At 39.6% G+C, this 12,606-nt stretch overlaps 1 protein-coding gene across 2 annotated transcripts in view; it reads left to right on the forward strand.

Moving 5' to 3' along the window:
• ATP10B (ATPase phospholipid transporting 10B (putative)) overlaps nucleotides 1-12,606 on the forward strand; it is a 2,370,254-nt gene that overhangs the window by 2,000,872 nt on the left and 356,776 nt on the right. For both annotated transcript variants that reach the window (XM_044069530.1, XM_044069528.1), the window contains one exon: nucleotides 10,080-10,268. In XM_044069530.1, the coding sequence (XP_043925465.1) occupies nucleotides 10,080-10,268 (189 nt within the window). The remainder of the gene's footprint in view (nucleotides 1-10,079; nucleotides 10,269-12,606) is intronic.

The raw sequence follows: 12,606 nt of genomic DNA on the forward strand, positions 1-12,606 counted from the left end.
CTGAGTGCGTATCCAGAGGTAAGACTTTGATTAAACAGTTGTCCTAGCTGTGGGTTTAATTCCTCATTGAGTTCGTGGAGCACACAGCCGGGGACACCATCAGGTCCCATGGATGCTGTGTTTTTGCTTTGGAGAGAGCAGTTCTCACTTGGGCTGGAGATGTTTGGGGGCTGCAATCGTTTGGTATAGATATCTCTCCTTTTGGGGAGGGAGAATTTTGCACTGAACCTGTCAGCCAGTATGTTGGCAATGTCTGTAGGATCAGTAATCTTCACATCATTTTGAACTAGTTCTGAGCATATCTGGGAGTTTCCTCCTAGGTTTCTAACATAGCTAAAGAAGGCCTTATGATTGTCTTTTGAGTCTTTAGCTATTTTTCTCTCGAAATTTGCTTTGGATGATTTTATGAGAGCTCTTAGTTTTTTACTTATAGTGATCAAGGGTGTCTTACCTTTTAAGGATTTTGCTCTATCTTGTAGTAGCTTCCTCCTTTTGTTGTAGAGTTTGTTTATGGCTGGGGTCCACCAGACTGGACGCTTGCCTTTGGTACAAAGAGTCTTTGTTTTGCTTGGGATTGCCTTATCCATGCAGTCCTGCAGGTGCTGGTAGAAGGCATTTGTAAGTGATTTAGCGGCTTGAGTACTGTTTTCCGCCGGTTCGGGGGCCTTAAAGGAGACCACACTAGTCTTTAGAAGTGTGAAGTCAACTTTTGAGAAGTTCTTTACTGTGGTCTTTTTTATTTCAGGTGGGGGTGGGATGAGGACCTCCAGCGAGATTAGTTTGTGATCTGATCTCACCAGTGAGGGGTATACTTCCGGTGTTGAACATTGTGCTCCCATGTTCGTGATGATGAGATCAAGTATGTTATCTCCTCTTGTGGGGATGGTGACTAGTTGTTCCATGGCATTTGAGTTTATGAATTCCAGGAACTTTTGGGCTAGGAGTGTTTGGGCTTGAGTAGTGTTCCCAGTCTATATTAGGGTAATTGAAGTCACCTAGTATGATGGTGTTTGGTGATACATTTATCCCCTCTAGTGTTTTCAGGAAGGCCATGTGAGGTTCCTGAGTTTGTGAGGGTGGCCTGTAACATGCTACAATTTGCAGAGCAGTCTTGCCTACTGTTAATTGCACCTGGATGGTCTCCGATGCATCATGCGTTGCCACCAGTCTTGAGGTGTGGGTGTCCTTGATGAATATGGATACCCCTCCTCCTTTCTTGGTATTGTCCGGATTTTGGGGCGGAGCATGATATGAGGTAAAACCTGATAGCTGGGGTGCTCTCAGGAGCCTTGAACCAGGTTTCTGTCACAGCACAGACATGATGTTCTCCATACTGAGAAGGGCCTCAGTGCGTGCATTTTGAGATTTAGACTTCTGGCATTGAGCAGCATTACCCTTAGTTTTCCTTTTTTGTGTTCTAGGGTGGTAGGTTTAGAATTTGAGCCTTGCCTAAAAAGGCACTATGGGGGTGGCAAGAGCCTTTGCCAATATCCGGAATCCCAGGGGTGACAGGTGCAAGCCGTCCCTTGAAGCAGCGTGGCTTGTCCAGCATGTCATCCCAGGCAGACAGATACTGGATCCCCTTTGAATGACACCAGTGTTTAAGCCAATTGTTAAAGCTGATCATCTTATCTCTGTATTGTGGCATCATTCTTGGTGAAGGTAGGATACTGCTCAAGGTCAGGGTCATACCTGCCTGGGCTACATAATCAGAGAGCTCCTCAATGTCTCTTTTCATGTAGTCCAAGGAGGTACGTCTCAGGTCGTTTACACCAGCGTGGACAATGACTGAGTCATATTTGTACCTGCTGTTGAGAGACCTGAGTGCTTGCGTTATGTGGCGGATTCTAGCCCGACAGACAGCTTACTGTGACCTTCTCCTTACTCAGTCTGGTGGCGGGGCGTCAGTGTGTCTGACTATGGAGTCACCAATGACTAGTGTGTCTGGCATTGTGTTTGGCCTTAAGGGCTGTGACTGTTTGACACTCTGACTGTGAGGTCTATGTGTTGCAGGTGTTGTGTTCTGAGGTGGTGGTTGTTTGGGTGTCTGCTTTGGTGGCCTCTGCTGTTTTGGTAGATTTTTGATCAGAGCCTCCGAGTATGTCTTTGTGTGTTTATGTGTATGATTTGAGGTTGTAATGGTACTATGTGAGACTGGGTCTATAGTGTGTGTGGTAACCTTCTCCTCCTGACTGGTCTTGCCAGTCCTATGTTGAAGAGCTCAGCCTCCAGTTTGGCCGTATAGTTGCATCTCTCGCATGTATTAGTGTTTTGTGGGATGAGGAGAGGGTTGTCTGTGTACATGAGGCAATTGTAACATTGCCTCAATATTCCCAGGTTCACCAGCTGAGCAGGAGAGGACAATAGCAACTGATCCCTCGACATTCTAGAAGGATAGACAAAAAACTTTTAAAAAGATTCCGGGGGATGTGGGTGACAGAAATGGGGGTTGTCTTTTGGGCTACTATCTATGACAGGAGTGCCGTATCAAGGTAATAAGTACTGTAGGAGCAAGTGCTAGGTTTAACAGATAGAGAATAGTCTACTTGGAGTCAAGTAGAGATGATCTTTTTAGTTATAGGATACGCTGATTAGATCAGTAGTATAGTTCGAGGAAGGTAGTTTTAAGGGAAAATTTGAAGAGTGTAATTTAGGTAGCCCTAATAGTTTAAATCTGCTTAACCGGCGCTGCCCTAGTGTGCAACAGTAGCAGCTCGGCATACTGGCTAAATCGCTTCATCAAGGCTAAGCAGCGTTTGCGTTTATATCAGGGGGCTGAAAGAAGCTAGGAACTGGCCCAAAACGACCAATAAACTACAAGTTACTGGCTGAAACTGGAGTGACAGTGGAAACTAAACCAATTTTTAAAATCAATCATTTTCAGTTTATACTGTGGTATCATCCTTGGTGAAGATAGAATGCTGCTCAATGCAAGGCACGTTCCTGTCTGTGACACATATTCTGAGAGACCCACAATGTCTGTTTTCATATAGTCCGATGAGGTAAGCCTCAGGTCATTTACACCCATGTGAACTATAATAGAATCATATTGGTCCCTGTGATGCCATGGCCTGAGTGTGCCCATGATATTGAGGATCCTTACTCCAGCTAGGAAACTAACTGTTAACTTGTCCTTATCCATTCTGCTGAGAGGACTATCTGTGTGTTATACAATATAATCCCCTAGTCTACTATTACAAGAGTACTAGATAACGTTTGCTTGCCTTATGGGCTTTGTTCTTTGGGGGATCATTGGGTGTAGGTTTATGTGTAGTGCTATGTGCTTCTTTCGGTTTGTGCCTTAGTAATTGCTGAGGGTAGGTTTTGCCATTCTATTAAGTGCCTCAGGATAAGATGGCCTATGTGTACGGCATCAATCCCTCCAACAACTGCCCACACCATTGACTTCAAAACATTTGACGTTTGCCAAACATTTTGTTACCATGTGACAAAAGGATTAGTGTACCTCTATCTTGCCAGCCAAACCCAGCAACTTGACGCTGTGAGCCAAGTTAAGAGGAAAGGAGTTCCATCACCTTAACCCTAAGATGATTCAAACCTTATAAAGAAAGATGTTTAGGATCTGCCCTGTGCTTCAAAGAAGTATGAATTATTTTTTTATGATTTTAATAGCCTGGTAAAAATGATTCACACTAATTTTGAAAACATTTCTCCCATTCTTCCTTTTTATTAACTGATTCAGAGCTGTCACTCAGCTGCAGTATCAATGTCCCTGTTTAGTTATTAAAACTTTCTATTTAGCCACCAAAAAATGCATTTGATGACATGGTATGCCTGCTATGAATACTTGGTCTTGTAATAAACTATAAACTATGCAAATTAGCTCATTCTTGTATGTATGCATTACTTCATTTATTTATATTTATTAATCTTTTAGACAGTAACTCAGAAAGGACCATTTTCAGGCATGGCATGGGCATTGTTTAAGAACACATGAAATGCATTCATATTATAACACTGATACATATCTCCAGTGCAACCTAAACAGATATTACACTCCATATAGAAAATGCCCAGCAGTAACACGTACCAGTATATAAATGTAACTAAGTACAATACTATATGGTGGTAAATACTGGGGTACAATATTATACTATAACATATACCATAACAGGGCATGTAATTGTCATTTTACTTTTGCCAAATAAAACAGACAATGGATAAAATGATAATCTAGATCAGTCTACAAACATGTCAGACCAACAAATAAAATTAATTAATTTCTCTAACTATGATAGTACCAGTGCTGTTGCTTGATAAATAGTAAGTAATCAATTGCAAAATAGGTGATGGAATGCAGATTTCATACTGACAGGTATGCAAGACCACAGCTATAAGATAAAATGCATCCTCTGTCTACATGGATAGAGTTTAGTGATTTAAGGAGTTTCACACAAGAAAAACAAAACTTAGTAAATTCAGAAAAGTGAATCAGACTCATGAAGGCATTTCTTGGGGGAGGGTATATTTTTTTCACAAGTGAACAAATATGTATAAAACATATTGCAACAACTGGAAACATTCAAACATTCTTTTTAACCCGGTTAGACAAGTACACAAAGAACTTTCTTTACAAATGAAAATGTTGATAAATCAGCATTCCTTAGTCCATGGCTCATTAAGAAAGTAGAATTAGCAGCTATTACAGAATATAAGGTGACTCATCATCTGACTTCTATCCAGTTAAACACTTCTGCGACAGTGGAGTGCAGGCTGTCAGGAGATTTCCTGGGGCACATTCTTTTCAAGGAGGTTTTCTTCACAAAGTACAATACTTTCGAGCTATATGCACTGTGACCTGACAGGTGGCCAGCTCATAATCTGTTCTGCATCCAAATCAGAGGTGCACTGCAGAAACCGGTACTCTGCATGTGAAAAACAATGTGCGTTTCTTTACGTTATCACATGCTACAGATTTGTTTTGGAAGAACTGACTCTGGGCACATTTGGTTTTTATAGTCAGAGACTGTTCTTTATAGGCTTTGTCGATTTGCTTGCAAGATATGACACTGAATATAAAGACCTTTCTAAAATATGACTCGGGTCAGAAACAACACATAAAAGAATGCATATTTATTTACATTTAAGAAAAACACAAAGATGCAAAGATGTAAAGATATTGTTTGGGAGCAGTTTGGATATAGACAGAGAATAATTTACAAAGAATCTGACATGTTTGCCGTCCTAGTTTACAATGTATAATGAGACTGTACAATGTATACTGAGTTGTTATCACCCTCTTTAATAAATTGCATAATGCATGCCACTGTTAAATCTCAAATCACCTGTGCTTATCTGCTTTATTAAAATGAGTTCAGTCTACATATAAACAAAGTATAAGATATGAAGCTAGTGGATAGAGTACAAGTGGACAATTCCAGATGAACTACTACACAAATGAGGCTGCTGCCCAATGAACAGATAAGCAGTAATATATGTCTGAGTCTGCATTATGACTGACTGAGTGCCTTCAGCAGGTGCACATAAAGGCACTCTGATTTTAACAACTGGCCCTGTGCCATCTCATTCCAAGTCACACATTTCTTTTAAAGGTCAGGCCTTGGCAAAGTAATAGATAATTCTGTCTGTAACAAGAAATGGATTTCATTAATGAGCCCTAGAAATTAAAAAAAAAAAAACGGCTGTGTTTGTAGTAGGTATGAATTTTAAAGAAATACAAACATCTAGGTAAATCAACAACTCCTTGATAATGGATTTATTAACATGCTGTAAGAAACAGCACAGAGAGAAACAGGCCCAAGTGTAAAGATTAGCTAATAAAATAATGCCAATAGCTCCAAACACGATCTAATTTTATTAAAAATGAAGGTAAGCGCTTTCGGCTGAATCACCAGCCTTCATCAGACAATTAAAGGCCATTGTTCAGCACAGTTTATAATAAGAGTAATTGATTAATTAATTAATTAATTATGTAATTAAAACAGTTAAAATACTAAATGTACTAAAAATATGTTCATATTTATTTACCTATTAAAATACCTCATTTTTAAAACACTAGCAATGGAAATGGTCTCATTTAAACATGGAAATTTTCCACATTTAAATAAGTTTGCCACCGATATTCTGTAGTCCCTAGCATGGTTTTCCATGGACCTCCCCTGGGACTTACTTTAACTTGTTCCAAAACTAAGAAACCAAATTTATGACCCTGATTCCTTTCTATAGGCTTATAAAGTGCATTAGTATTCTTCGATTTACTAATCTCGTAACGATGCTCATATATACGTTGCTTGATCTTACGTTCTGGTTTTCATATATAATAGGAAAAACAATCAAGGCACTTAGCTGCATATATTCAGCCGAAAGTGCTTACCTTTATTTTTAATAAAATTGGATCATGTTTGGAGCTGTTGGCTTTATTTTATTAAAGTAAGATTAGGCAATACTATCCAACAGTATATCCCAATAACAGTCCTGCCCACTTTATAGTGTCTAACAGTTTGGCTGCAGCCTAAGTGGAATTGTAATCCCCTTCCCTGTGCAGCTGGGTAGCCTAGTCTGAGCAGTTGAAGTCCAGCAGATGAAAAAAAATGGCACTGGAAGCAACAAGTGAGAGGGAAGCTCTGTAATATTTGAAGAAGCTAGTCATCAAGGCAGGTAAAGGGAAACAGACAGGTAGATAGTCTGGCTGAAGGGAAGATTGAAAACAGTGAACAAACCAGGAAAGGCACAAAGGAAAGGTAGAAAAAGATGCAGAGCCTGGAGGTGGGGGGTGATTTAGAGATGTGTGTTAGGTGGTTAGGGTGAGGAGCAGCAGTGTTGTTTAGGGATGTGTGGGAAGGATGGGTGAGTTGGTGGCTGGAATTCCTGGAGAAATGGGGAGAGAAATGTCTGGGAATTTATTCCTAGCAAGGATACTCAGGAAGAGAGACTGGCTTGATCCAGGAGAAGGTAGCAGCAGGAAGGTTAGTAAATAAAGGAGGTGAAAGACTGCAGCCAAAGATAAAGAAAAGAAAAGTAAAGAAGGTATTGATGAACCAGTGGAAACATGAGTAAAGATAATGAAACAAAGTGAGGAGTGAAACATAGAGGACTCAAGCAGTAGGAAAATGGAGTAGGCTAAGGGAATGGCAGTAGGCCTCATTACTTTAACTCACAGTAGGAAGCCAAAAAAAGTAGATGTGAGTTCACAAGAAGTGAGACAGAGACAGAAGAAGTTGGTGAAGATAGTTTAGTACAGAAGGAATAACATGTATGGGAGAAACAGGCAGTTCAGGAGGGAAATGATATGATTGTTTCTGCAGCCTATTGGCAGCAAGAAGTTCAAGCTCTACATTGGAGGTAATGCAAATCTGGTCATCTTTGAAGAAAGGTAGATGTATGTTGAGGTGCTTATCGGAAATGGTGGCCTTTTGTAGGAGACAGCTGAGGTGTTAAAAAGAACTACCATAGAGGTGGTAAAGAGGTGCCAAGACAGGTGTTTGAATCAGCAACTTCAGAAGTGTTATGTGTTGCAGTAGCCGGCAAACTGAGGAAAAGTGAATGAGCAGACAGCAGTGCCAGCAAGCAGTCACTGGTAAACTTGTTCAACCACTCTTCTGGGATATTGGCTTGGATGAATGCAAAATAAATGTTAAAACAGGAATGAGGCACTGATCTCTACAGTACACCACTACTTTTAAATTTAAATTCAGAGATGGTACCAGCACTTATCACTACTTGTGATCTATTATATAGCCAATTTGCAATCCAGTGGACAATGTAGCTGTTTACATTAAGTATGTTTAATTTTTCAGTAAAGCTAGCATGAAGAACAATGTAAAACTTCAGCCAGATCCAGATAGTGGCCACAGTGCACAGCCTCTGTAACCTTGTCAAAGACATGTACTAGGTTCAGGAGGCAGGACTTAGCCTTCACAAAACCAGAGTGAGGTGTAGATCAGATAAGTGGTTAAAGTTCTACTGTGATATATTCAATGACTGCATATAAGGCTGGTGAGGCTGATGGGCCTGTAATTACCTGGGGCTGTAGAGGGGCCATCCTAGTGTAGGGTAGTAACAGTGACTGTTCAGCAGGCATCGGGTGCAAACCCTGGGGATAGGGTGAAGTTGAACAGTATAGTAAGTAGAGGCTCAGACAGTGCAATACTTGGCACTAATGAGAATCCATTCTGGTTATCTGGTCTCATGATACTTTATTTTTAGCCTTTGGCAGAGATACTAAGACTTGTTCTGTGGTAATAACAGGAGTAAATGAAATTTCAGGGATAGTGTGAGCAGCAATATGGGTAGGTTCGGTAAAGTTATCACTAAACTTGTCTGATAGTATATTAGCTATAACATTGGGATTGGAATGTGTGATACTATTAGATTGAGCTCAGGGCATTATTGAACATTATACTATAATTTCCTGACAAAACTAGAAGAAGATGAGTGGTGCAGTGGTAGTGTTGTCGCCTCACAGCAGGAGGTTCTTTGGTTCAATTCTTGGCTGGGGTGCCTTCTGTGTGGAGTCTGCATTTCCTTCCTGCATTTGTGTGGGTTTTCTCTGGGTCCCAAAGCATGCAGCTGGAACATTTTTCTCTGGGCCTCTGTTGAAAATTGGCTTTGTTCCATGTTTGACTTTCCTGATTTATAAATAAATAAAAATATTTGTAGTTTCATTTAAAATCTGTAGTGATCTTAAATTCATACTGTGCTTTACATCTTCTAATGCTGCTCAAATTCCTTGCTGGCTTGTTGTAATGTGGTCTTGAGGTATTGGGTATGAGATTTCTTACAATCCTTCATTATTTTCCTACTTTTGTTATACAGTTTATTAATAAGAAAGTTCAACCAGAGACAGTTGTTTCTGAATTTGCCATTATGGTAGTGTTTTCGCCTCACAGCAAGACGTTGTCCCATTCGATTCTCAGCTAGAGCGTCTTCTGTGTGGAGGCATGCATGAATGGGCATGCTTTCGTTGAAGGTTGTGCATCAGGGCTGATAACTCAGCATGTAAAAATCCACTATCAAACATTAGCGGACCGGAGTTCCGCTGTGGCGACCCCTAACTGGGATAAGCCAAAAGTCACAACAACATTTAGGATGGATGGGAACAGACTTTTCTATACAGCAGTTTAAATGCTGGTACAAATTGAAGGTGAATATGGCAGTCTTCAGGTAGGTTTGTTTGGGGTGGATTCTTGGGAATTTTGAGTAGATCTTCTACAGGTTGAAATCTGTTTGCCCTGAAAAATGTTATCAGGTAAGAACATTCTAAGCAGTCATTATTCTTTGATACGTATGTTGATAAAACTTGAAATAGAACCTTTCACAAACTAAATTGTGTCCCAAGACTGGGTAGAGTGCAGGTAGGACCATAGCATGTGTCTAATGTCAATTGACGTATTTTCACACCTATTGCATGACATGTTGATAAAAGCAGGTGTCAAATCAAGAATAAGCAGAAGAGTGTGCCTTAATGGAGGGAAGGTTAGAAACCAGGAAATCTTGTAGCACAGTGAGGCCAAGAAATGTCTGAGGCAAGTATGAAGAGCAGTCCATTACTGAAATGAGGGTTAGAAACTAGAAATCCTTCTAAAATAATAGGGGGGGGGGCACATGAGGCAGCAGGAAACAAGCAGGCGGAGCAGTGCCTTACTAAAAGGGGACAGACATCAAGAAATCTTGTAAAAAATTTAAGTCACAAGACACAGCAGGAGGCAACATCACCTGACAGTGATCTTACAGTTAAAGAAGAGAGTGAGTGGAGGCAATGCACCAACTAACACCAGTGTTCTGGCTTGAAGTGCGTCCATTATATTGTAACTGCTCTATGTTTTCTAGACTTCTGCCTAGCAAACTTTCATCTGAATATTCTCCTCCTACAGAGTATATATGGAGTAAGTAGAGAGACCAAGTGCTAAATGTAAATTTATAACTACAAGTGACATAAAAGGAACATATTTGGAATAAAAGTACTTTTTCTGTAGTTGAAAATAGATTATCATTAACTGGTGAATTAACTGTAATCTTTTGTGATGACATAAACATGTACTTTTCTTTTGTTTTGCTTCATACAACCTTTATCTCGTTCCTGCTGAATTTCATTTCAGGAGAAAGATGTGACCCCTGACAAAATGTTGCTGCAGAAAGCTCATGAAGCTGCTGTTCAACTGGCAGCAGCTTTTTGGAAACCTTTGGAAAGTGTCTCTCCAGAAAGTTCCTCCATTGTTGACTTCTTCCTGGGGCTTGTCCTTTGCAACACAGTAGTGGTCTCTACAGATACTCAGCCAAGACAAAGGGTAAGCTGTGTTTTTTTTCATAGTAAACAGATTTTATTTAAGTATGTGATTTAATAAAGTAATATACCAGTGTAAAATAACTTGTTTCTTTGGAATGGCATACAAAACCTCAAGTGCCACATACAAGCAGAAAAATGTGTATTCTACATCTCTGGCATGCCTGAGAGTTTCTTGTTTTAATGATTCAATGTATTGTACATAGCTGTACATACACAAGTGCAGAAAGTTAGCAGTAAATTCAAAAAGTGGTAATGAAATATAAGCTGAGACCAAGATATATTTCTGTTTTTATCATGGATCATGTTTTGATTTCACCAAGCTATGAAAACATTATTTTGGTAAGATAATGTTATATTCCATTATACCATGACCCCCCATTAATATTCCAAAACGTGCACACTGATTGGTCAGTGTGCACGTTGTAAATCGACTTATACTAATGGAAAAAGGTCCAGTCGCCCGGACTTTTTCCATTAGTATAAATCTTTTTTAAAACACTGTCTTGCTATGTTAAAGGAGTTTAACATAACGAAACAGGTTTAAAAAAAGCAACGGAGATCTCCAATGCTCTTTTTAAAGCTGTCTCGCTATGTTAAACTCATTTAACATAGCAAGACAGTGTGTAAAAAGCAATGGAGATCTTGCTTTCTCCGTTGCTTTTTTCAAAACTGTCTCGCTAAGTTAAATGGGTTTAAAATAACGAGACAGCTTTAAAATAAGCAACGGAGATTCTCCGTTGGTTTTTTTAAAGCTGTCTCGCTATGTTAAACCCATTTAACATAGCGAAACAGTAAAAAGCAATGGAGATCTTGCTTTCTTCATTGCTTTTGCCCACAGCTCTGATGTACTGCATAGGCATACGCATGCGCAGTACATCAGAACTGCCGCAGAATACCAGACAGCTGCGGAAGGGCAGCAAGGAGGCATTATACAATGCCATTATTTAAGAAAAGTAATTATTTTTTTTCTTAAATAATGTCATTGTATAATAGCAATAACCCACTTCTGGGTGTGGGTAATGCTGGATTTACCCACGGTTGGCTTTGTTTGGCCACTCGGGCTTCGCCCTCGTGACCAAACCACGACAACCGTGGGTAAATCCAGCATTACCCACACCCAGGCATGGGTTATTGCTATATTGATTTTCTTTTTAGTGTGCTATTATGTAAACTTGTACTAGAAACTATGTAGTAATTATCATTCTGAAGCACTATATTGTTAGTTTGTCAAAGATGATTATTTCTTAGTAAAGTTATTTGTTAATAAATGTAGGAATATGGATATTTTTTTTCACATTCTTCTTGATCCTTTTCTTTTGCAAGATGGCATTTTACACCTGATAATTGAAAATGGTACCATTTTAATATTATCTAATTTTGGAAAAAAAGTTAATAGTTTTTCAGATTTTTAAAATGTACTGTCTCAATAAAAAACGTACCTTTCACACCACGCTATTTAGTGCATCTAGGATGATGAAACATTCCTGCCTGCATCTAGTTAAATGTAGACAGCTGGTATGTTAAATAAATCCTCTGTAAAATTGAAGTGTACCATTGAAAGCTCCTGTAAGTTTAACTTTTACTTTAGCTTTCTGGGAGATCACCAGGGAGCTTGTGTACAGGTATGTCCATAGACTTTGATGGACCTACCACTGCACATCGACAGGGTCATGGCAATTTAGGTCTATGCATGTATTTGTCCCCTGGCCCTCTGCAAGCTTTCTGAAGATGTCACCAGAGGATAAAAAAAAATCTGAAGGCATGCTTTACTAAAATGTTTACTGCGCTACCCATGAATGAAATAGAGGTGGATTCATGCAATGCCTATTCCTGTGAACACCAAGGTACGTATAATGTTGACCGTCCTAGCTGGAAGAATAATTCTGGACCTTATGGGGGACACATTAGGTATATTCCAAGCCACTGATTCACAACTACTTAAGGAATTCCTCATCATTATCTGCAGCATTGGAAGGAGAATATCTGGTTTCCAAGAACAGCAGAGGAGAACACCAACACTGTGTAGGCATTCTATGACACCACATGTTTCCTGAAGTGCTAGGTGTCTTAGATAGCAGTTAAATTCCCTCCTCATCAATATGGACAGTGATTGGAAGGACTGTTACTCACTGAAGTTCCAGATGGTCTATAATTCTCTGGGATTTATCTTCAATATGTATGTGCACCACCGGGGTAACTTACATGATTCATACATATGACATACATCCAGCCAACACCAATAGTTCTTGAGAGACTGTCCAAATCTGTGTTTATGACTTTTCATATTAGGCATGAGTTCCTAATTCAATAAAAGAACTTAATACAAAGAACAGAACTTT

The sequence above is a fragment of the Protopterus annectens genome, chromosome 4.part0 (assembly GCF_019279795.1).
Source record: "Protopterus annectens isolate FY-2018-M chromosome 4.part0, PAN1.0, whole genome shotgun sequence".
In the NCBI taxonomy this organism is placed as follows: domain Eukaryota; kingdom Metazoa; phylum Chordata; order Ceratodontiformes; family Protopteridae; genus Protopterus; species Protopterus annectens.